General features: G+C 40.4%; 1 protein-coding gene across 11 annotated transcripts in view; it reads right to left on the bottom strand.

Annotated features, from left to right (window-relative positions):
- The window catches only part of SIK3 (SIK family kinase 3), a 241726-nt gene that overhangs the window by 38497 nt on the left and 176815 nt on the right, over window positions 1–26414 (bottom strand). For all 11 annotated transcript variants that reach the window (XM_072822143.1, XM_072822140.1, XM_072822149.1 and 8 more), the window contains exons 5-6: window positions 12620–12744; window positions 11955–12078 (exon numbers count right to left, since the gene is read on the bottom strand). In XM_072822143.1, coding sequence (XP_072678244.1) covers window positions 11955–12078; window positions 12620–12744 — 249 coding nt within the window. The remainder of the gene's footprint in view (window positions 1–11954; window positions 12079–12619; window positions 12745–26414) is intronic.

Here is a 26414-nt window from a genome sequence, read left to right on the forward strand (position 1 = left end):
TAAATAAAATCTTAAAGAAAAAAAAGCAAAGCAAATGGATTTTCCTTTTCTGATGATCAAATGCCATATAATCTCCCAGGTTCCATCGCCCTAGAGCCACCTACAAGCCATGTTCAGAAAAAAGTGGGCTACAAACTAGCTAAAGACAATGTTAAGGGGGATAGTAGGTTGCACTGCGAGGAACTGAGAAGGCACAGACATCAGGGTGAGTATTAAATGCACCAGCGAAGAGCGAACCCAGGGGACACAGCAGGCTGTTGGTGCTGATGGTGGCAGACGGAAGGCCAGAAACAACAGGGTTCCTCAATCAAGGCGCCACAGAAGAGAAGAGGTGGGCAGAAATCTGGGGAACTGAGTCATCAGCATCTTCAGGCTGATCCTATGATGGAGCGAATGGCAATTGTCCCTTAGGTCCTTCATGTGATGCCAAAGGATGAGGACATGGCAAAGCAATCATTTTCGGCTCTGTGGGCAGAGGAGTGGTCTGAAAGGAATTGAGTCATAGATTCTTTCTGACCACATAAAACTGCTCTGAGCTGAGGAAACAGAAGACATTTGTGTGCCAGGAGGCATGGGGAGAATGCAAGGAAGGGGCAATTGGTCAGGAAATTCTTGTTCCTTCCAGGTGCTTGGAAGAAGGGTACGGTCTGGTGTCTCATGTGAGTAACATTCCAGTTGATACTAGGTGTGTTCAAAGGTAATTCCAAAGAGTTATTTTCTTTTTTTTTTTTTTAATTTTTTTTTTTAATTTTTATTTATTTATGATAGTCACAGAGAGACAGAGAGAGAGGCAGAGACATAGGCAGAGGGAGAAGCAGGCTCCATGCACCGGGAGCCTGATGTGGGATTCGATCCCGGGTCTCCAGGATCGCGCCCTGGGCCAAAGGCAGGCGCCAAACCGCTGCGCCACCCAGGGATCCCCCAAAGAGTTATTTTCAATAAGGTTAACAAACTTCTTAAAATACTTAATTCCCAAGCAATTCAAATTTCAAAGAGGGGTCTATTTCTTCTCCAATCTCAAAATCCAGAAAGGAAGCAAAAATAAGTTGGCTATTAAAATCTCTAATAGAGATTCCTGGAAAACAAATAACCTTAATAATATTCTGTTACCCATTCACCTTGCCTAGCTCGGGGAGCAGTCTGGGGAAGAACAGATACCATGAGAGCAGGCAACAGATGAATGGTCCTCAATGACAATCTCTGGATGGAGCAGTATGGCACCAATAAGAGTCTGTGCCCTTGTGTATATGTTCTGGACTTCATGAATGTCTATGTCTCATAGCTCCTCTTTAATCCCACCTGCATTTTCCCAAAAGGAAAATCATGCACCAAACATGCTGTTCTTCTTAATGAAAAGAAAATATAATCTGCCACCATGTCCTTGTCTAGTCATAATCATGGCTAAAACAGTGTGACTATTTTGTAGCATCATGATCCTATAGAAATAATTAAAAAGTCAATCAAAAACACATCAGAGGGGTTTTTGCCAAGATATCTTCCTTTGGTAAGAAGCTGGCCAGAGTTAGGGATCCTCACTCAGCCTGTAGACTAAGCTCCAGAAATGATGTTTTTTAAATACACCCAAGGAAACCCTGTCATTGTCAGCTGTCACCTAAGGTCAAGGCTACTTTACATAGTAACTATTTTAAAATCTAAACAAAGTAGACAAATGGTCTTGAAACAAGACATTTCTATGTATAAATAACATGCACTGAATGTGCTAGACTTACAGATGCATTCAGAGACTATAAATGTTAAATACAATCACACAAAATACAGGGGTTTTTTTGTCGTTGCAATGAAACTTTGTTATATTAGACAGTGCTGGAACAATGTTGCTGTCGGATTGGAAGACATGTACTTTATAAATTCAATTATGATACGTTACTGTCATGACAGAAATATATACACATTTCCAACTTGCAAGTTAGCTAATTAAGGGGGGTTATTGAAAGTACTAGTCAATACCACAGTTTTACACAACCAAAGAAAACACATAATCTTGGAATTAACTATACTGAACTTAATCTTCAGGAGTGTTGGCTGTAATAAGATTTGACTCATTAAAAAACAAGCATTGAGATCAGCTCCTCCTGTGTTAGAATGGCACTGAGAAGGGTAAAAAATCTTGTTTCGAAATCATTTGCTTTCAGTTCTTTAGGGGAAAGAAAACTGGGAGTCCCAGTACTGAAGTATTCAGTAAAATTCCTAGAAGGATGGTCCAACAGTAAGAGAACAGACAAGGAAATGGAGAGTTCTTGATTTAAATACAAATCTCAACAGCACTGGTTTCTGCAAATTATTATCAGAATGTTCTGGCATAAAAATAAAGCGTCTTATAACTAAACCTTGTGAGATGCTTCCTGGGGGAACACAGAGGCCAAGGGAACGTGGCTTGGCATGACTGAACCAATAAAGATGGGGCTGGTGAGAAAAGCTTCTCATGGTGAATGAATAAACTTAGGCTGAGAGATTTTTCTCTTTGGTTTTTAATAGTTTATCAGCCTTAGATAGACTGAGAAGAAAACAAGTATCTGGTCACCTCTCTCCATTTATTAGAAAAATAACACCTATTTCTTGAATGTTTCTTGTTTTCTATTTTTTCTAGGTGGCTGTGATACTTTGGAAGTAAGATTCAGAGATCACGAGTGCTGGCTTAAAGACCTCCAGCCCCGATGCGGAAGAGACCTCGGCAGGCTACTATGTTCTACTAGAAGCTGTCCAACTTGAAGTTCACATTTTTTAAAAAGAATGGTGTTGCCTGTACTGTTCTAACACTATTTGAGTATGTTTTCAAGTCCTACTATCAATCCTTAGAGTTGAATACAATTCTGGCTTAGTTTTGCTCCACAGTCCAATAGATAGTTGATATTCTGTTTTCAGTACATAATTGATGTTGATGGACAAAGATAGCTATTTCAGGATTTTCTTGATACTTGAAATAACTTGGCAGGTATTTCTTGAGAATTAAAATACGATCAAAGACAGGTGGTTTCTGAAGCCAGACTGCTAGTGTCTCAATCTCAGCTCTGCCCCTTCCTAGCTGTGGGATTTGGAGTCCATCACGTCTTGATTTTCCTGTCTATCAAATGACAGAGTAGCCTACTTCATAGGGTAGTTCCAAATATAAAACAAGTTAATGCAACAGTGCCTGGCCCATTGAAAGTGTTCAATAAATGTTAAGTATTACCCAAATCTCTGGAGTCCTTCCACTTAGAATTTTCCCCCTTTCTCTATTTTTCCTCCGTTGGGCTGCCATAAGCTCAGAGACAGTCTGCTTACAAGGGGCAGTAATAAATAAGGCAGTAAGCTACTGTAATCTCCTGTCCCATCACCTTTATACAAAGTGCTTTTAGCCAAGCAAGATGCTGTGTGGTTCTTGATGAGTAAGCCAATCAGGGCAGAGATACTTGCATCAGAGTACAAGCTTTTTGGCAGAAGCTGCATAGTACAGTCTCCATCAGAAGCATTATGGAAGCCTGGGTCTTGTGTTCCCAGTGATAAAATGCTTACGCAGTATTACAATTAATTAATGCACACTGAAGTTTAATCAATAAGGACTCAAAAATATTGTCCACATGAGATCTCTCTGCACTCATTGTCATGGCAGTTTTTCCACTGTAAATTAATTTTCTTTCAGTTAAATGAATGACTGATCTTACAATATTTGCTATCAGGTAGTATAATTGGTGAATAAGACAAACTAGGCTTTAAGAAATAGACATCTGGAGGTTTTAAAAAACATACTGATGGGATGCCTGGGTGGCTTAGCAGCTTAGCATCTACCTTCAGCTTAGGGCCTGATCCTGGAGTTCCAGGACCAAGTCCCACATCGGGCTCCCTTTGAGGAGCCTGCTTCTCTCTCTGTCTATATCTCTGCCGCTCTGTGTCTCTCATGAATAAAGTTTGCATTAAAAAAAAAAAAACATACTGGTAGTTAATGAGTTTGGTGCTCAAAAAATTTAAGTTGTTGGCTTCCTTCAGTGGGAGGGGGAGTCAGAGAAGGCACCCATCAACACCTGTGGTCAGGTGAGGTCTCATCTTCTGTAACAGCTCAAAACCCACCAAGTTTCAATTTTTAATTCTTCTCTAGTTTAGGCTCAAAGTTTTTACCTAACCACTCCAGGATGCTCTCAGAATTTTAATCCAAAAACACTGGTCTAGACCAAACTTATTTCACTTGAGATGTAGAAAGTCAAATCCATAACAGATCAAAACCTTTTTAAAACTAGAAGCCATATATATAACAAAAGCACCTAAAACCAGTGAATAATTTGGATCATGAGTGAATTGCCTATCTGTTTAATAATAAAACCCAAGAGTTTGATGTAAGAAAGATTCTAGGGAGGGAGTGATAATTCAGTTTTTCACCAAGAGATAATTACTGCATGTTTATACCAATACCAGGTGCTGTCAGGTTTTATGGGAGATGATGATGCACAGAATACAGTTCTGATATAAAGGAGCTTATATTCTAGGGGAGAGGGGAAGACATACACGCTAATTATAAAACTAGGTAGTACAAAATCGTTCAGCCTCGAAAAAATCATCTTTTAAATATACCACTATCTTCCAACTTGGAATCAGGTCTTTAATGGATCTCGGGATGTTGGTGGAAGGAAGCCTATATCAAACACACAAGGCGAGGCACAGAAATATCCACTAGCTGTGAGGACGCTTCATTCCACACATTACTGACAACAGAGAGTTTAGAATTCTTGAACTAACTGTGTCCATCTGTACAGCATGGACCCACACAGCTGCAGATATTCTGGAATTCAACTCCGTTAGAAGCAGCTAGAGATGGTGTGGCCTTATGCGTTTGGCCTCCCAAGTGCTAATTTAGAGAACAGCAGCTCTGCTGGAGCATCTAAATCCTCTAGGCAGAAAAATGGATCAACTAGGCTCAAGTCTATGACACCAGCCTGAGAAAAGAAAAGATCTGGCTCTTCAGGACTTTCTTCAATCCCGTATCTGCTGCAGCACAGGAAGAGCCGAGCTCACAGCTGGAAAGTAGCTAGCTCCAGCCTCAGAGTTCACTCTAGCTCTGCTGAGGGGCCACCGTGCCCAGAAACTAGAGGTGTAAGCAGAGAAGGAACTTGGAGACAGCCTGGAGGTTTCCTTCATGTGAACTTGAAACTTTATGGTACTATGAGGTCTGAGCTAGGAAAAGATTAGGCAGCTATATGAGTTCCTTTGCTCCTATGCCTTGTCCTTATGACGGCACTGTCTGCTGGGCCTTGGGGTTTAGGGCTGTGGTGTTAGGCACGGCCAAACAGGTGTGTCCCCGACGGCAGGAAAGCTCAGATGGCTAACACAGAACTGTCTACTCATTTCCTAGACTGGTGGTTTCTCATTCTCTGTACTTCATTTTATGAAAATGCTTATTCCAACTTACGAAATTACTTGTCTAAGATGAAAAAGTAAGCACAATTAGGGTAATAAGATTGACATTCTCTGAGTCTTTAAACTTTCGTGTTAAATTTTATTATAAATATTAGTTCTTTCTAAGTAGTTAAAATGCTATGTGGTTTATTTCTAGGCACTAATAGATAAATGTCGTTGATAGCATGATAGGCTTTTTTTACCAGCATCCACTATCTGAAGCCAGCTCTGGTAAGGCTGGAGTACCCATCTTTTGCCATGATGCAAGGGGACAGGGGTGGAGGGCAGGGGGAATCCAAGCTGCTCACAGGAAATACTGTGGACACTGGAAAAGCAGAGGAAGTGGTTTGTTTATCTGGCCCTTTCTTTGCAACAGTGTGGTGTCGTCAAACAAACACTGAATAAATGACTATGTTAGTCATTTATTAACTGTGTGGCTTTAGGCAAGTCAAATAATTTCTTTAAACTTCAATGGCAAAATGCTAAAATAGTATGTATCAATACCAATCCCAGAGAGTACAGTTATCCAGCTCAAATTAGATCAAGTATAGGAAATACTTTGTGAACTTGAAAGTTCTAAAGAAATGTAAATCACTATTACTGTTATTATTTGAAAACGAATGTACATTCTGGGAGAGTTTTAATAATTAGCATTTTAATGAAACTACACAGGCATTTGTTCATTCATTTAACAAATACTGAGTGCCACTAGAACGCAGGCACTTTCCTAAGCCCTGGGAATAAACTGAGCAGTGAACAAAAACAAAAGTTTACTACAGTCAAGAGGCAGTGGGCACATGGAATAGGGACACAATAAATAAATGAAGTCAGGCAGTGGTACATGCCATGTAAAAAATGAAGTGGAGTTCGAAAGAGAATAATGAAGGGTAGTTGGGAATGGCCTCTCTGAGGGGACTTTTAAACAGAAACTTCAAGTAAAATGAGGAAGTAAGCCATATGGATATTTGAGGGAACAGGAATGTGTGTGCTTGGTGAGTCTGAGAAACTGAGGATGCCTCTGTGACTGGTGCTCAGAACTTGTGGTGAACAGTAGCAGGAAATGAGATGAAAGAGGCAGGCCAATCACGGCTATACCTTGTTGCCCATCATGATAATGGCTTTTTGAACTTCATTCTAAGTGTAAATGCAAACCATTGAAAGATTTTAAATAGCATTCTATTTACTATCTACTTACTATTTACTAAGTCCTGCTACATGCCAGATACTATGCTAGGCTCTAGACAACTGTGAAGAAACACACTTTATCTATATTTCTCTAAGCTCAGTCTGGTGTGGAAGATGTACAATAAAAGAAGTAATTACAATAAAAAGTTTGGTAAGTCTCATGATTTAAAAAAAAATAGCCCAGAGATCTGAAGACTGGTAGAAATTATCTTGATTCTTTTTCTAGCATGTGAGTTTCTTATTCAAGAATACAGGAGTGGGTGGAGTCGGGCTGGAGGAGGAAGAAGTATTCTGGGCAAAGGGAACTGCTCCACAGAACATCACTTGTTCCGGGAAGTGGGAGGAAGTCAGGCTGACCAGGTAGAGAAGGGGAGCTGGGGCTGCAGAGATGGTAGGCACCAGGTCATAAGGTATTCCTAGACCACTGTTTTTCAAACAGCAGTCATGACATCAATAGAGTAAGTTATAATCAGTAGGGGTTTTTAAAAATATTTTATTTATTCAGGAGAGACACAGAGAGAGAGGCAGAGAGAGACACAGGCAGAGGGAGAAGCAGGCTCCATGCAGGGAGCCTGATGTGGTACTCGATCCCGGGACTCCAGGACCATGCCCTGGGCCGAAGGCAGGGGCCAAACCATTGAGCCACCCAGGGATCTCCTAATCAGTAGTTTTTAATGTAACAGAACAAAATATATTGGAGTGTACTGCATATAATGAAGGCAAGTTTTGTTTTTAAAAAGCAACTTCTGTTCAGGAGTATGGATATGTGCAGGTTTCAGGTCACAGCATGAAACATTTTTTACTGCGGTCATGGTCAAAATGTTTAAAAGTCAGAGGCCCTGCCACATTAAGAAATGAACTTTAGCCTAGAGGCAAACCATTTCAGAAGCAAACCACTGAAAAGTTTAAGCTGAAAAATGGTATGATCAGATCTGTGCGCGTGTGTGTTGTTTATTTTAGAAAGATTCTTCATACAGCATGTGGAGAATGGATCAGGGAAGGACAAGACGAGAGCCAGAAACCCACTAGTTGGCTATTTTTTCTCCTAGGCAAGAGCCATTATAGAAGTAGCTACATGAAAGGAGGGCTGAATGGACATGATCTGGTAACTGATCAGCTGTGACAACAGTGAGACAGAGCAATCAGGCTAGTTTCTGCCTTGCTCACATGGTAACGCCTGCCATTCATTCACTAGGATAGGCAACCAAGGATAGGGAGGGGAGAGTTAGTCAGTTTTGAAATGTTTCTATTGATGTGAATTCAAGACATAAAAGTGAAGTTGATCAGTAGCAATGGGTTGGCTAGGTCATCCTTCATCTCAGAGAAGAGGTCTGGGCCAGAGAGTTAACTGAGCGTTAATAGGGGACTGAACATCACAGTCCTCAATGAAGCCATGGCTGTAAGATGGCTCAGAAAGATGGTATAAAAAGAAAAAAACTTCAAGGGTGAACAGAGAAAAAGCAATCTGGCAGAGATGACTGAGAAGGTGCATCCACAGACACAGGAGGAAAACTGGAGAATGTAGTGTCTGAGAAACAGTGAGAAAAAAGTGTTTCAGAAAGTGGGGAGTGACTCCAAGATAAGAAAGCACACAACCTGATTAAAAAATGGGCCAAACACTTGAACAGACAAGTCACCAAAAGACAGACAGATGGTAAATACACATATGAAAAGATGCTCATCATTATGCATCATTAGAGAACTGCAAATTAAAGTAATAAGAAACCACTATGCATCTATTAGCACAGCAAAACTCCAAAGCAAAATATAAAATACTGGCCAGGATGCAGAGCTCAGGAACTCTTGGGAACTCTCACTGTTGGTGGGAATGTAAAATGCTGCGGCTACCTTGACAGACAGCTTGGCAGTTCTTACAAAATTAAACATATTCTTCCATTTTATCCAGCAACCATACTTCCTGGTATTTAGCCAAAGAAGGTGAAGACGTATGTCCACACCAAAAACCTGTACATGGAGTTTACAGCAGCTTTATTCATCACTGTCCAAATGTGGAAGCAACCACGATGTCCAGTGGGTAAATGGATAAATGGGATAAAACAACATTAAAAAGAAATGAGCAATCAAGCCCTGAAAAGCCAGAGAGGAACCTTATGTGGATATTACTAAATGAAATAAGACTACACATACTGTAGGATTCCAACTACTATATATGACATTCTAGAAAAGGTAAAACTAGGGGGACCATAAAATGATCAGTGGTTACCAGAGGTTGGGGGAGTGGGTCAACAGGTGCAGAGGATTTTTAGGGCAGTGAAACTATTCTGTATGATAGTATAACAGTGGATACATGTCATCATATATTTGTGTAAACCCACAGAATGCACACCAAGGGTGAGGGCTAATGTAAACTATGGCCTTTGGATGATAATCTGATGTAGTGTTGATGTAGGATGACTGAATATAACAAATATTCTACTTTGGTGTGGGATACCGATCATGAGTAAGGCTACGAGTGTGAGGGAACATCGGTATATGGGAACTGGCTGCACTTTCTGTTCATTTTTGTTGTGAACCTAAAGCTGACCTAAAAAAAAAAGTTTATTTATTTATTTTTTTTAAAAAGAAAGAAAAGTAAGGAGTGGGTCGGTGCTAAGTGCTGCTGGACAGTCATGAAGATAAGCACCAAGGACACCCAGTGGATGATGACAGGATCACTGGTGACTGGCCAGAGCAATCCGCTGGCCCCAGGCTCTGCTTCCTTTTATAGTAAAATTGGGGATAGCTGTGCCTATTTCTTTTTGCTATTTTGCCTCCATTCCTTTTCTGTTGTAGCCACATGAATTAGGTTTGTCCTCCGGCCCCTCCACCAAAACCATCCTCCAATGTCATCTCTGTTCGTCACATTCCTGCTTCCCATGTTCAGCTCCCACTCATCTCTCACCTGGCAATTCCTCAGTCTCTCTTCCTTAAACACCTTTTCCCTTATTTTCTAGAACGGCAGACCCTCTGGCACACCTTGCTAGCAATTCCCGTGCCGATCATTCATCATCTTCCTGATCTCTGACCATTAGTGTGGCCTGGAGATTAACCCCTGGTCCTCTTCTTTATAATCACTGCCTACAAAGTGATCTCATCTCAAAGCTGTAAATATTATCTATACTCTGATGATTTGTAAATATACATCCTTGGCCCAAAACTCTCAACTAAGCTACAGCCCTAGATTCGACTGCCTACACCAGATCTCAGCTGAGAGCTACAATGCACATCTCAAACTAAATTATCTAAAACATCTCTCCAAAATGTAAGCATTCTTCTCTAGCTGTTCCCATCTCAGTTAGCAATAAATTCATCCTTGCAGTTGGTCAAGCCAAAACTCCTGGAGTTTACCTTTAGTGACCCTTTCTCTCACATCAAATCCAGCATAAGTGCTGTTGGAACCAGACTGCCTAGGTTCAAATTCTAGTTTAGCCACTTCGTAGCTGTTTTATCTTGGGAAAATTGCTAAACGTGTCCTGGCTTCAGTTTTATCACTTGTAACATGGAGGTGATAGACTTACAAATCTCATAGGGTTGTCATAATAACAAAATGAGTCAATGTTTATAAAATGCTTTGAACGGTGCCTGCCACAAAGTATGGAGTATCTCTTGAATCTGACCACTTCTTACCGTCTCTACCTCCGCACCATGTCTGGGAACAAGCCACGAGTATCTCTCATTTGGATTATTGCAAAAGTCTCTTTTCCTCTAGCCCCTAGCCCTTTTAACCAGCAGAGCAGCCAAAGCGATTTATTTATTTATTTATGATAGACATGGTGGGGAGGGGGGTGGGCAGAGACACAGGAGGAGAGAGAAGCAGGCTCCATGCCGGGAGCCTGACGTGGGACTCGATCCCGGGACTCCCAGATCGTGCCCTGGGCCAAAGGCAGGCGCCAAACCGCTGAGCCACCCAGGGATCCCCCGCCAAAGTGATTTAAAAAAACAAAATAAAACACAACCACCAAAATTCAAAGTCAAATGTTTTTGACTTTTTGTGTGTGTTTGAAAATTTTGATAATAAAAGTTAGGAAAAAAACAAAAGTCAGATTATGAGATCATTCTTCTGTCAATGCCCTCTGATCCTTGGCATTTGGCTCATGGTAAAAACTCAGGTCTTTGCATTGAATGGGCCCTAAAAGCAAGCTCTCTCTCACCTCTCTGACCTTATCTCTCTTGACCCATCACCTCTTTCATGCCCAGAGGCCCCTGGCCTGCTCCTTAAACACTCCAGCACACTCCCTCCCAGGGATCTTTGCACTGGCCGCTCCTCCCAAGCTGGAGAGCTCATCCTTAGGCTGTGTGGCTCCTTTTCTCACCTTCTCTATGTCTGTGCTCACATGTCGCTTTTGCAGTAAAGGGGTTCCCTGGCTGTACCTTTGCAAATACTCTCCCACCCACCAGCCCTGACCATCTTCTCTATTTTACTTTTCATTTTCTTATTTTTTTAATTTTTTTAATTTTTTTTTTTACTTTTCATTTTCACTCATCATTATCAGACACTCTATTAAGCCATTAATTCTAAGGAGACTTGAAGCAAATCTAGAAAAAGGGTCTTCTATTCACTCTAAAATGCAATGTGCTTATGCTGTGTTGCCAACATGGGCCATACACTCTGTGTGCCATTCCTTAAATTGAAAATGTGGTTAAGCGAAATGAATGAGGGTGCTCACTGCACAGTCTCTAAGCTGCTCCTTTCTCACGTGCATAGAAAAGGTGATGAAACACTAGAGGTTCTGTGTATTTGGTGTCTGTCTAGAGTGTTACCTCTTTCCAAGAGCCACTTACTACCCCACCACTCACTCATTTAAAAAATACTTTTTTCTTTGAGTCTGGGGGATAAATGTCATGGAAGTAGGAAGTGTAGCAGCAAGAGTGAGGTGCAAAGCCTGCCTCCATCCTGGGCATTTACCGCTCATCTCCGCAGGGCCCCAGTATGTGGAGATATTATTGTGAGAAAGGGTGGGAAAGGGGGCCAAAGACAGGGTGGAACAGGAATATTTATTGCCTTGCAACTCTATGATGGGCTGTTGACTCTCTCCATGGAATATTTAATGGAGTCTTCAGAGTAATAGCCTCACAAAACTACAGGCCATTCACAGATAAGGTAACTAAAGCTCAGACAGACTTGGCAACTGGCCACACAACACAAGTAGCTACATGCAGAGCTCGGCGCCAAACTCAGGCCACCTCAGACTGGGCCCCCTGACGCAACAGCCTGTACACTATGTTCCTAGAGATCCTTGCTTCTGGAGGCACCAATACAGCAAACTGGGGTAAGAAAGGTTGTTACGTGGGCTGTTTGTGCTCCATGACTCGATCCCCACAGTAAGTCAGCATGTCTAACTCCTATAAACCCAGTCACTGCGAGGTGCTGGTCACTCCCTTACCTGTGGACATAAAAAATGGGATGCGGAACTTCCCACTCAACACCCGGGCCCGCAGGTTCTGCAGTGTGCTCCCATCAAACGGCAGGGCACCACACACAAGCACGTAGAGGACGACTCCAAGGCTCTGTGTCCCAAACAGAGAGCACATACGATTAATCGCATCGGAGGAAACGAGAGGCCATTACAGTGTGTGTATGAAGACAATAGTGAGTCACGCACAAGATAATGGAACATGCTTTTTCTTCTTTCTTGGTCAGAAATAATATGGGGAATTGTCAAGGCCAATCAGCTTTAGGATAGCTGACATTCTTCTTTGCTTCTCAACATTAATTTTGGGCCACGTATCTAGAATTTCTCTCAGTACTCATCCTCTAGGGAGAAGGCAAGTGGCAACAACAGAAAGAATCTCTGTTCTTGGCCAGGGCACCCATCCAAGCTTGCTCTTGGGCTTGTTTTGCAGATGCAAAAGGGGGAAGTCTGAAATCTGTGGCTCAGTCCAAAAGAAAAGAGCTGGAGGAAAGGCTTTGCACATGGAATCGGGAATTCAAAGAACAGGAAGTCAAGGTCTCAAAGTGCATGCAGCATTTGGTGTCACCCAGGGTGAAGGCAGCTGTTACCAGCGCAGGATAAACACCCAGTGGGGGCTAAGAGAAGACAGTACATACCCAGATGTCCACCTTGGGCCCATCATATTCCTTTCCTTCAAAAAGTTCGGGTGCAGCGTAGGGAGGGCTACCACACCAGGTCTTCAGTGGCTGCCCGGGAGTGAACAGGTTACTGAAGCCAAAATCTAGAAAGACAACACACACAACTCATGTTACTAGCTTCTAGTCACCAAATAAAGGCTCTGGATCGTTACATTTGAGTATCAAATGTGAAAAAAGAACATTTGGAAACTCTACAAGCAGCCACTTGAACTGAACATAATAGTGAGAGGGAGACAAAGGTGACCTGGAACACAGAAGATCCCTGGTTAACTAAAAGTACGAGTAATGGGGGATCCCTGGGTGGCACGGCGGTTTGGTGCCTGCCTTTGGCCCAGGGCGCGATCCTGGAGACCCGGGATCGAATCACACGTCAGGCTCCCGGAGCATGGAGCCTGCTTCTCCCTCTGCCTCTCTCTCTCTCTTTCTCTCTCTCTGTGACTATCATAAATAAATAAAAATTAAAAAAAAAAAAGTACGAGTAATGGGGTTATGTCAGCAGAACCAATACCACTCCCTTTGGGAACCTCTGCCGGGTGAGCCAAGTGAGCCTGTTCCTTTCAGAACAGAAGTGACTTTGGGTAGTGATGTTAAGATCGTGTCAGAGTCAGTAACTACATGTAAGCCCACTCATCTGGACCCAGAATTTTCCTATCATTTTTGTTTCCTATGACAAACCCATTTATGACCATGGGAGACACAGCGACTTGAAAATTTAGATAAAGTCGTGTTATTATCATGAAGGTGGCTTTTTCGAAGGAAAGGATAGGCGACTTAATTACACACTGAAACAAGAGCATCTACATTTAACTCCAAGTCCCTTTGTGCTTCAACTACCCCCCTACTTTTCTTCCCTTCTTGCTGTTTTAAGAGAGAACCGATGGGCAACAGGAGAGGTAAGGTGTGGAGAGGAATGCTCAGAAAATGAGCAAGGATGGCAGGCCGAAGGGACAGAGAGTTGTAGACTTCTGAATACTTTCATGTATGTAAGTATTTACACTAACAACTCACAACTCGTCGGGAGGCCAGCTCCCTCCTGGCCCAGGCCTACCACATTCCCCGCAGTCATGGTGCCTGAAAATGCAGAGTGACTCCCTACTCTCCCCTTCCTAGTTTTACGCCCCTTGATTATAATATAAGGGAAAGGAGGGGAACTGAGTGGGAAAAATTAGAGAGGGAGACAAACCACGAGAGACTCCTACCATGAGAACAAAGGGCTACAAAAGGGGAGGTGGGGGGTGGGTAACTGGGTGACCGGCACTGAGGAGGGCACTTGACGGGATGAGCACTGGGTGTTACACTATATGTTGGCAAATCAAACTTCAGTAAAAACAAATTAAAAAAAAAGACAACTCTGTCTCTATCTGCTATTTGCTTTGCTCCCTTCTTTCTTCTACATTACGTATTTTCTTGCAAGTTCTGTGCCGATTTTGCCTCTCTCTCTCCTTGTTCTAAGGCTGACTCTTCTGTTCCCATAGCTTCCATTATCATTTGTTTGGTAATAATTCTCCAAATTGCTATCTCTGGTCCTGGCTCCACTCCTGATATGAACTTCTAATATTTACCTGGGAAGAAAGAGCTCAAACTCACCATCTGGGAGCACTGGCGTTTCCCTGCTCCCTCTTATTTCCCATTCCAAAACTGGTAATAAAACTTTTTCTGCCTCTACCCTGTTCAGTGTGTCCCAAATCCATTTCCTTCCTTTTATTTCCACTCCTTACACCTCAGCTCATACTCATGTTCTCTGCGACCAAGGCTCATGCATAGCTCACTACCTCCAATTCATTTCTCTCTAGGCCACCCATTCACAGCGGGGACAGTCACGCAAATCATGCTGCGTTAACTCCTCACTCAAAAATACAGGTGGCTCCCACCTGCTCAGAGAACAGTGTAACCCTCTGAGCCATGTCCTTCAGCTCCTCTGGGCCCAGCCCACCCATCTGTCCAACTTCTCCCGCCCTTCAGCATTGCTAGCCTGCTCCATCCTCTGCTCACATGCCTGCCTTTGGCTGCTTCCTCTCTGTGCCATGCCTTTTCCTTTCTTTCCCACATTTGAAAGATCGCTCATTTCCAAGGTCCAGTCAAATATTACTTCCTGTATGAAGCCTTAACTGATTTCCACCACAAAAGGCTATGTCAATGGCTTCCTCCTCTGTGCTTCCGTAGCCCTTTCATTATACCTCTATACCCCAAATACTCTGTCGTATCTTACACTTAGTTGTGTTGTGTGCTTAGCCCCACTAGTAAGTAAACGGGAGGAGTACAGCAGTACTCACTGTTTTCACACAGTGCTCTCATATAGAGCCAGGACTCAAGAAAGGGTCACTGACTGAAATGGCAAGAAAATCCCTTGGCTGACCCTGTGACTTTCTGGCTCCTGGAGCCCTCTCATCCTTATAACGGCAGCCGGCCAGCCACTAGAGCCTCTACCTCTTAGCCCTCCTGCCTACAGTTCTAAAATTAACGTCATGATCACAAGGGGCTTAGAGGTCAGGGCCATTATTAGAAACATTTACAGCTACTTCTATAAGAAATTGAATATCCTTTCATCAACAGGAAATAAATGCCTCTTCTGTCAAGTCTTCCCTGATCTCCTGATAGCCTCTCTCTGTACCCCCCATTACCTTGTATTTCTCCCTTATTTTGGTTATTTCCACATATACATATCCTATTCTTCTAGCCCCTGAAATACACACTCTTTCTAGTTCCTTAAGAATGCCTTATTCATCTCCGACTCTCTCAGATTACCCAGTATAACAGAGTTTAAACACAATAGGTACTTAGTAAATGTTCACTATGAATGCAACTGCATTTAAAGCTCCATCAATTTTTAAAAGCCAGTAACTTTAATTTACTAAAGTCTGTGTGCACTGAACCCTGTTAAGATTTTGCTTGCAAGAGTGAGGATAGGTTGTTAAAAATCCTAACAAATGAGATTCAGCAAAGCAGATGTCTTTGGGAATTTTCTAGAAAGAGGATCCGTAATTATTTTGTTTTATTATAATTGGCTTGTAGACTTCACAGATCCTTTTCCATGGCTGGCCTTCCTCTGCACCACGTGGAAGAGACGTGCAGATACTGTCTGTGATAACGGATGCACCTTGACGTTGGTGTGACCGGTAAGCAAATCCAGAAGAGAGAAACGTGGAGTATTTTGTATTTTGAATGGAGAACACAATAGGGCAACCAATTAATTAAAAGCATAAGGTTTTAAATTTTCCTAAAAAGCAGCTTAAAATATACAGGACATTTCTCATTTTGAACCATGGATGATCTACAATCAGTAACCTTTTTACCCATTTACTCTGCTGCGGAGGGGAAGGCACAAACTTAATGGCATGAGTGTGTTTATTCTATCTGCCAAACAGGAAGTCTTTACAAAGGAAACAATCTCAAAGGGAACCATCGTTAGTGGTGGCTATAAGCTTAGAGGTGCTGGTATGAGAAATGAGCACGCAACAATGAATGATATGATCAGGCCTGACAACTACAGGGATCCGCATCTGGGGATGCACCTGCTTCAACAGTGTGTTACAACCAGAGCGGTGGCTTCAACAGCTGGACTGATGACCAACAGCAAGATTTTAGTAATATTCAGCAACAACCTCCCCCCCCTGCCCCCGCCCTGCTTGCTCTTATTTCCTATTACAACCAAAAAATTCTCTAGTCTTGTAAACCAGTCAAGGGGTCTCCTGTAACCACTTCACATGTTGTTGCCACCCGTAACTGCACATTTAAGCAAAATCTGCCTCTCCTTGCCTGCTGTGACTTTATTTTTTCCCGTTAAAGCCAGCTTCCTCCAATGAATGATCCTGGGGTATCTCAATTCATTCTTTAATGTATCAAACCTAACAGAGTGTGACCCACCCTCCTTGTCCAATGCACACATCACTATAAATTCACAGCTTCACCGACAGCAGACGGCTGTCCTAGCTTCCCTACTGGAACCTCCTCACAAGTATTTCACATCCGTCTTCAATACTGCTGTGCGGCTTGTAAGTTACAACTCTGGCTGGCTCATTGTCCATCCACCTATAACATAACTTACTTTCTGAAGATTTAAGTTACTGATGTGGGAGAAACCTCAAGTCATTCACATACTAAATCTGGAACTCATTTTGAGAATCTAGTTCCTTTTAATCTACACTCCAGGGACTGGCTAACGGAAATGGGAAGAATACCTCCTCTTTATCCTCTTAGCTGCTTACCTAGGAGGGGCATTTTGCTACACATTTTAAAAAGACTGGAGGGAAAAAAAATGAAAGCAGTTAAAACTCAAACCAGTCTACTTTGGGTTCTGTTGGTAGTTTTGGGAAGTAACTCCCTACTGCTGGGTTGTTTTGGAGGCAGCATGGGGCAGGTGGGGACACAGTCTCATCCTTGCTCCACATGTGGCCTGTTTCTACTCAGATTTTTGTTCACTATCCTTACTGAGATAAATGTCACATTCCATAAAATTCACCCACTTAAAAGTGTACTGTTCAGTGGCTTTTAATATATTCATAGTTGTACAACCATTACCTCAATCAAGTTTAGAACATTTTCATCACCCTAAAAAGAAACCCTATGCCCATCAGCAGTCAGCCCCCAATCCCCCCCCCCCCCCCTCCAACTCTCCCACTGCTGAGCTCAGCCCCAGGCCATCAGTAATTAACTTTCTGTCTCTGTGAACTTGCTTATTCTGGATATTTCCTACAATATGTAGACTTTGTGTCTGGCTTCTTTTCCTTAGCATAATGTTTTCAAAGCTCATCCATGTTGTAGCTAGCATATATCAATCCAGTACTTTGTTCTTCTCTTTACCACTAAATAATATTCCATGATACGGTTATACCACATTTTATTTATCCACTCACCAGCTGACAGACATTCAAGTTAGTTCTACTTTTTAGTATTATGAATAATGCTACTATGAGCATTCTTGTATGTTTTTTGTGAGTGTATGTTTTCACTTCTTAGGGTGTATCTATCCCTATCTCTCTATCTATATATCTAGGAATGGAATCGCTAGGTCATATGGTATGGTAACTCCATGTTTAAATTTTTGAGGAATTGACCAAACTTTCATCCAAAGTGGCTGCCACACTTTGCATTCCTACCAATGTACCACTATTCCAACTTCTCCACATCCTTGCCAATACTTGTTACTGCCATTTTTCTTTTTAATTACAGTCATCCTACAGGGGTATGTGGTATCTCACTATGATTTTGGTTTGTATTTCCCTATTGGCTAATAATGTTGAGCATTGTTTCATGTACTTATTGATCACTGGTATATCTTCTTTGGACAAATGTCTACCCAAGTCCTCTGCCCATTGTTAGGCTGGGTTGTTTTTTCACTATTAAGCTGTAAGAGTTCTTTATATTCCCTGGATGCAAGTTCATTGATATGATTTGCAAGTATTTTCTCCCATTCTATGGAATTCCCCCCCCCCCCACTCTCTTTATTGTGTCCTTTGATGGCACAAAAGTTTTTAATTTGGATGAACTCCACTTTACCTAGCTTTTTCTAAGGTCACTTATGCTCATGGTGTCATATCTAAGAAACCATGCCTAACCCATAGTTGTGAAGATTCATCCCTGTGTTTTCTTTTATAAATAGTTATTTTTATTAATGCAATGAACACCAGTGAATCTACCACCCAAATACAAAAATATAATCCTGATAATTACTTACATCGAATCAAAAGCACCACCTGTCCCATTCCCTTGTCCTTTCCTAACCACTGATTTTCATCCTCTCTGCAAATCAGAATCACCAATACAGTTTTAGAAAATGTAGAGGGATCCACAAACCTCGCTTCAGCCTTACTGGATCTCCTGGAAATAATTTAGACATCTGAATGTAAACAAACAAAACATAATTCTTTCTGCAGAAGTTTGAAGACCACTCTTACTGGCAATGAGGAGTCAATGGAACTTTTAGAGAGAACAGGTGATACAGTAAAATTAACCTGAAATCAAGACTAGATAAGATGTGAGGTGAAGAGGAAGGCCTGTGATAAAGAACAAGTATTTTCAAAAAATACTTTGAAAAAAGACTGGACAGTACTAAGACAAGCTGAACACATGAGATAAAAAGGAGGGGAAAGTAGAGAGCATGACCATGCACGTCTGGCTACATGAAAGCCTAGAGAGTAGTAGTTGGTTTGGGAAGAAAAAAAATATTTTTGTTATATCTTGAGTTAAAGGAGGTGAGAAGAAATTCAAGTTGACATGTTCTGAGGAACTGAGTCATAGTATTGAATGGATAAGCATTTTTTTTAAAAGAATAAGTGTAGAAAAAAGGATGGCTGGGAATTAAGGCTTAGAATGCACCCCAAAGTACTTCCTGCTCTCTAGGTGCAGGAAGAGAAAGAAGATGCAGCCAAAAGCAAACAGAAAGATCATTACAACAAAGAAGCTGAAACAGGAGAAAAGCACGTCAAAGAAGGAAAGGTGGTCTATAGTGAAATATAATGTTACCCAAGTAATTGTGACCTGCGTCTTGGGGAAAAGTAGGGTGACATAATTACTCAAGACTAGAAATGGGATCATTCCCCCTCAGAATTTCTATTTGTCAGTTTGTCTTAATGAAATGCTACATTGTAGGACTGGGCTACAGACATAATCCAGATTCATTCTCAATTACCTAGACATCATACTGGGAGCACAATAAGGTATTTCTGACCATGTCTGAGGACAAGTAATAAACAACAGTTCTCAATTATCAGTTCAGTCAGGGTACCTAGAAAGGAGCCACCTGGCCATGCAGCTGAGTGGCATAACCCTGGAAAGAGTCTGGTATCTGGGAAAACCTAGAACTGGACTGGCCTGGTTTCTCTCAGAGCACTTTTCCCATTTATGCGGCACTCTCAATTATATAGGACAAAGGAAGGAGAAGTTTTGTAAAGGACCCTCTGTCAAGTGCTGTGTGACTGCCACGTATTTATTACTTCATTAAGATGAGCATTATTTTTGTTTTATGTCCAAGAAAGTGAGGTTTGTTAAGTAACATGCCCAAATTTGAAGTTTTTTAAAAAAAATTTGTTATTTATTTATGATAGTCAGAGAGAGAGAGAGAGAGAGAGAGAGAGAGAGAGGCAGAGACACAGGCAGAGGGAGAAGCAGGCTCCATGCACCGGGAGCCCAACGTGGGATTCGATCCCGGGTCTCCAGGATCGCGCCCTGGGCCAAAGGCAGGCGCCAAACCGCTGCGCCACCCAGGGATCCCCCCAAATTTGAAGTTAAAAAAAAATTCCCATTAATGAAACCAAGCCCCTAATGCCAGCCTGGATGCCCTCAAAGCCCACACCCACACTATATTTTCAGCATCTTGTGTATGTTTATATTGAGATAAATGTACACCCATAACTATTTTTACATTTCCAAATTCCTTAGTTATTACATTGTTTTTCATTTTATTCTTCACTCTCAACCCTTTAACTCTGCTTATGTAATTCCCAAAGTCATAAAATGCTTGAGGCATACTGCATGTTTCTTTAAAAACAGTACACTGGAAAGAAGTTACATATCACTGAGAAAAGGCTGGATTTTTCAATACATGGCACAGGAACAGCTGGTTTTCCATATGAAAAAAAATTAAATAGGACACCTTCCTCACATTATATACTCAAATCAATTCCAGGTGGATCACAGACTCAGTGCAAAAGGTAAAACTACTACAGTGTTATAAAATAATAAAGGTGAATATCTTTATAGCCTCAGGCGATGGAAGGAATTTTTTTTTTAAGATTTTATTTATTTATTCACGAGAGACAGAGACAGAGAGAGAGAGAGAGAAAGAAAGGCAGAGGCACAGGCAGAGGGAGAAGCAGGTTCCATGCAGGGGGCCCGATGTGGGAGTCGATCCCAGGTCTCCAGGATCACGCCCTAGGCTGGAGGCGGCACTAAACCGCTGAGCCACCCAGGCTGCCCTGGAAGGATTTCTTAAGAAACAAAAAGTACTCATCATAAAGGAAAAAGTGGTAAATTTGGTTACATAAAAATTATACTAAAATATCTATTCACTGAAAGACGTTTTAAAAAGAGTAAAATGAGAAGGGCGCCTTGGTGGCTCAGTTTGTTAAGCGTCTGACTCCTGGTTTTGGTTCAGGTTGTGATCTCAGGGTCCTAAGATCGAGTCCTGAATCAGGCTCCATGTTCAGCGAAGAGTCTGCCTGGGATTTTCTCTCCTTCTCCCTCTCCCTCTGCCCCTTTCCCCACTTGTGCACTCACACTCTCTCTCAAATAAATAAATAAAATCTTAACAAAAAAGAGTAAAATGAAAAAAAAATAAAAAAAAGAGTAAAATGAGAAGCCACAAAATGAAAGAAAACATTAGTAACACTACAACAAAAGACTCACATCCTTACTAGTGAAACAAAAACATCTATAAATCAGTAAGACAACCCACCAGAAAAACGGGTAGAAGACTTATTTATGCACACATCACAAAAAAGGTCAAAAGATGTGGGAAAGAGTTCAACCTTGTTATTAGAGAGAAAAATAAAAACACTAAAACCACACTCACACACTCACCAGACTGCAAAACTTGTAAAGTGGAGTAGCAGCCAGCACCGGTGAGGGGGTGCAGGAATGGAAACGCTCAGGCACATGCAACACTGGTTTTGCATTACAAGTAAAAGCTGGAGACAGATACGATGTACAACCCAGCAACTTTACTCCTCCATTTATACTCTTAAATGTTTAGGAGTAAAACAAGGATAAATGTTTAAGAACATTCAATGCAACTATTGGTAAGAGCTCTAAACTCCAAATATACATCATGGATATGATGGAAAAAATGACTTGTGGTATATTCATCTCATAAAATACAATAAAGAAAAAAAAGTGACTAAATCACAGCTATAAAAACATGGATAAATCTTGTAAACACAGTGTGTGAAGTAAGACGCAAAATAATATATTTGGTATGATTCCATTCATACATAGTTCAAGAACAAATTATATGAAGGTTGCCCCACTGCACATTATATCCAATAAATATGGCACCCCGAGGAGCAACAGTCCTGAGGGAAGCATTATACAAGTGGAAAACACAAAAATCAAGACAGTGATTGCATTTTAGAGCAAGGATGAGGTTGGGATTGGGAGGCACAGTCTGGGCTGATGAAATGATCTAATTCTTGATCCAAATGGTAATTGCACAGGTATTTGCTTTATAGTACACTTTCATTTAAGTATATGTATATGGCTAATGCACAATTCTGACTATTTATGCAGCATTTCATAATAAAAAAGAAAATAATAGAGAAAAAAATGAGAAAATAATAGGATCCTTTTTCTCCCTTACTTCTATTTCCTGCCATCCAGGGCAATTTCACTGGGATCTAAGCTCCATTATCATCAGGGCTCAGAAGAGCAGAGATGAAGCTGTTTCTCTCACCGCTGATTTCTTGCCTCCTAGAACAGTGCTGGGAGGAGACATGGCACTCAGTGTTTTACAAATGATTCACTGATTAATCAAGAACAGAGAGGGAGGGACAAAAAGAGGAAAAGAGAGAAAAGGATAAAAAAGGACATACATGCTTGAGAATTCACAGCAGCTCTTTGTGAACTGTCAAGAGGCCAGGAACGGAGCTACTTGCTAAAACAGAGAACTCACTGAAATTGTTGTTGAAGAAGAGTAAACTATGAAGACTTTACATATAATGATAAAGTTTACAGCTGTAGTCAAATATAACTTAAAAGGAGTAAATATTTTAATGATCTACATAATCACTTCAGAACTGTGAGCGATAAATTTCTGTTATTCATATGCTACCCAGGCTGTGGTATTTTGTTACGGCAGCCAGAATGGACGAAGACACATCACTTATAAATAATTTAAAAATTCATTTTTTTCTATGTTACTGTCTTCCCTAATTTAACAAGAGCTACTAACGAAAAAAAAAAAAAAAAAACCAACACTGAGGAGATTTAGATCTCCCTTCTTTTCCTTTAATATGCTCAACCTAAGGTAAACGGGCTTAATAAAACTAGCAAACCAAAAAAAAACTTGGATGGCCAGAAGGAAGAGGAGGGAAGGGGGAAAAAAAACCCAGATAATAAAACAAATAGACAAAACTGTATAACTGAGAGTTGACATAATTTTGCTGAATATTTCAGTTAATTAATCTTAACTCTCCCCTAACTTTAAAACATATTTTATTTTCTGATCATAACCTTTTGATTATCAAATACTTTAAGTCACAAGCCAAAGAATAGACAGAGCCTAACAATTTCTTTAAAACTACAGTCACTTTGGGGGATCCCTGGGTGGTGCAGCGGTTTGGCGCCTGCCTTTGGCCCAGGGCGCGATCCTGGAGACCCGGGATCGAATCCCACATCGGGCTCCCGGTGCATGGAGCCTGCTTCTCCCTCTGCCTGTGTCTCTGCCTCTCTCTCTCTCTCTCTATGACTATCATAAATAAATAAAAACAAACAAACAAACAAAAAAACTACAGTCACTTTGTATTCAGTAATTATCTTTTTTTAGCTTTCTAGAACTAACATCATCCTAAGGAACACTCGAGTATTCCCCCAGCACATGTCAACCTGGGATCAATCTAATTCAGGGACACAAATAAAATAAACTACACTATCATAAGCTCAAGTTTGGCTCACATGGCTCAGGGAGAAGAACACTACCAGACCAGACACTGGTCCAACGTACAGGAAAACACAAAAGAGGGAGCAACTTCAATATAAGTAAAATACAAGAATAAAAAACTTCAGAAACTTAAGGCAAAGAAGAGAATAAAGTCAACGTATATTCAAAAAGTTAAGTATATACACTCTGTGGTTTCAAAGTGCACTTATGACATTGAAGAAAGGACTGAAGCCCTATGAAGAATTTCTGTGCTCCATTTTTTTCAAGTGTACATAAAACATTGACCAGGACAGATCCCATGTTAGGCCACAAAACAAGTCTCAATAAATTTAAGAAGACTGAAATCATATCAAACATCTTTTCCAATCACAAGAGTATAAAAGCAGAAATCAATAACAAGAGAAGAACCGGAAGAAACAAAAATACATGGAGGCAAAAAACATGCTCCTGAACAGCCAATGGGTCAACAAGGAAATCAAAGGGGAAATAAAACAATGCCCGGAGACAAATGAAAATGGAAACACATGGGATCAAAATCTTTAGGACACAGCAAAAGGACTTATGAGAGGAAATTTTAGAGAGATACAGGCCTAACTCAAGAATCAAGAAAAATCTCAAGTAAACAGTCTAACTTTATACCTAAAAGAATAAGAACACACAAAACCCAATTTAGTAGAAGGAAGGAAATAACAAAGATCACAGCAGAAATAAATGAAATAGAGACAAAAAATATATATATAGAAAAGATCAATGAAAATAAGAGCTGCTTCTTTGAAAAGATAAAATTGATGAAACTTTAGACAGACAAATCAAGAAAAAGAAGACTCAAATAATTTCAGAAATGAAAGAGAAGTAACCACCAACACCACAGAAATATAAGCTTAAAAGAGACTACTACAAAAAATTACATGCAAACAAATTAGACAACCTATAATAAATGAATAAATTAGTAGAAACATACAATCTTCCACGAATGAGCCAGGAAGAAATGAAAACATATGAGCAGATCAACTACTAGTAACTAAATTGAATCAGTAATCAAAAACTCTCAATAAACAAAAAGTCCAGGACCAGATGGCTTCACAAATGAATTCTACAAAACATTTAAAGATAAGTTAATACCTATTCTTCTCAAAGGTTTCATAAAATAGCAGAGGAAGCAATGCTTCTGAATTCATTCTATCAGCATCACCTTGATACCAAAACCAGAAAGTGACACTACAAAATAAGAAAACTACAGGCCAATGTACCTGATGAACATAGATGCAAAAATTCTCAACAAAATATTAGCAAAATGTATTGAAAAATACATTAAAAGGATCGTTCACCATAATCTAGTGGGATTCATCCCAGGGATGCAAGGATAGTTTAATATATACAAATCAACCAACACTATATACGACATTAACAAAATGTAGGTTAAAAAATCCTACGATCATCTTAATAGGTACAGAAAAAGAACTGGACGAAAGTCAACATCCATTCATTATAAAACTCTCAACAAACCCAGTATAGAAGGAGTATATCTTAACATAATAAAGGGGATCTATAACTAATCCACAGCTAACATCATATTCAATAGTGATAAGCTGAATGCTTTTCTTCTAAGATCAGGAATGTCACAAGGATGCCCACTCTCACCACTTTTATTCATCAAAGTACTGAAAATCCTAACCGCAGCAACCAGACAAGAAAAAGTAATAAGAGGCATTCAAATTGGTAAGGAATAAGTGAAACTGGTGCTATTTGGATAACATGATACTCTAAATAGAAAACCCTTAAGACTCCACTAAACTATTCGAATTAATAAATGAATTCAGGAAAGCTGCAGGATACAAAATCAACATAGAGAAATCCACTGTGTTTCTCTACACTAATAATAGCAGAAAGAGAAATTAAGAAAACAGTCCCATATACAGTTGCATCAAACAGAATAAAATACTTAGGAACAAATTTAACTGAGATGGAACTTCTGTACTCTGAAAACTGTAAGACAATAATGAAAGAAATAGAAGAAGACAAAAATAAATGGAAAGATATATCATGCTAATTGGCTGAAAGAATTAATACTGTTAAAATGCCCATACTACCCAAGCAATCTACAGATTCAGTATAATCCCTGTCAAAATATCAATAGGATTTTTCATAGAACTAGAAGAAAAAAATCCTAAAATTTGTATGGAACCACAAAAGACCCTGAACAGTCAAAGCAATCTTGAGAAAGAAGAACAAAGCTGGAGGTATCACAATCCCAGATATCAAACTATATTACAAAGCTATAGTAATCAAAACAGTATGGTCCTGGAATCAAAAACCCCTATAAAGATGAATAGAACAGAGAAGATAGTTCAGAAATAAGCCCATACTTCTATGGTCAATTAACCTATGATAAAGAAAGCAAGAATATACAATGAGGAAAAGACCATCTCTTCAATAAATGATGCTAGGGAAACTGAACAGCTACCTGCAAAAGAATGAAACTGGACCACTTTCTTACACCATGCAAACACACACAAAAACCCTCAAAATGGATTACATAAAGACCTATCTATAAGATCTGAAACCATAAAACTCCTAAAAGAAGACACAAGCAGTAAACTAAAGGACAATAGCCTTAGTAAAATTTTCATGGATATGTCTCCCCAAGCAAAGAAACAAAAGCAAAAGGGACCATATCAAACATAAAGACTTTTGCAGAGTAAAGGAAACCATCAACAAAACGAAAAGGCAACCTACCAAATAGGAAAAGACATTGACAAAGTGGATGTCCAATAAGGGATTAATATCCAAAATGGACAATGAATTCATACAACTCAACACCAAAAACCCCCAAATAATCCTATTAAAAATGGGCAGGAGCCTAAATAGGCACTTTCTACCAAAAAGGTATAAGATGGCTAACAGACACATGAAAAGATGTCAAACATCATTAACCATCAGGGAAATGCATATCAAAACCACAATATCATCTTTCACCAGTCAGATACAACAAGTATTGGCAAGAATGTGGAGAAAAGGGAGCTCTTATGCACTGTTTGAGGGAATGTAAATCAGTACAGCCAACTCTGGAAAACAGTATGGAGGCTTCTCAAAAAACCAAAAATAGAAAAACCATACAATCTAGTAATGCCACTTCTGGGTATTTACACAAAGAAAACAAAA

Source organism: Canis lupus, chromosome 3 (assembly GCF_048164855.1).
Source record: "Canis lupus baileyi chromosome 3, mCanLup2.hap1, whole genome shotgun sequence".
Lineage (NCBI taxonomy): Eukaryota > Metazoa > Chordata > Mammalia > Carnivora > Canidae > Canis > Canis lupus.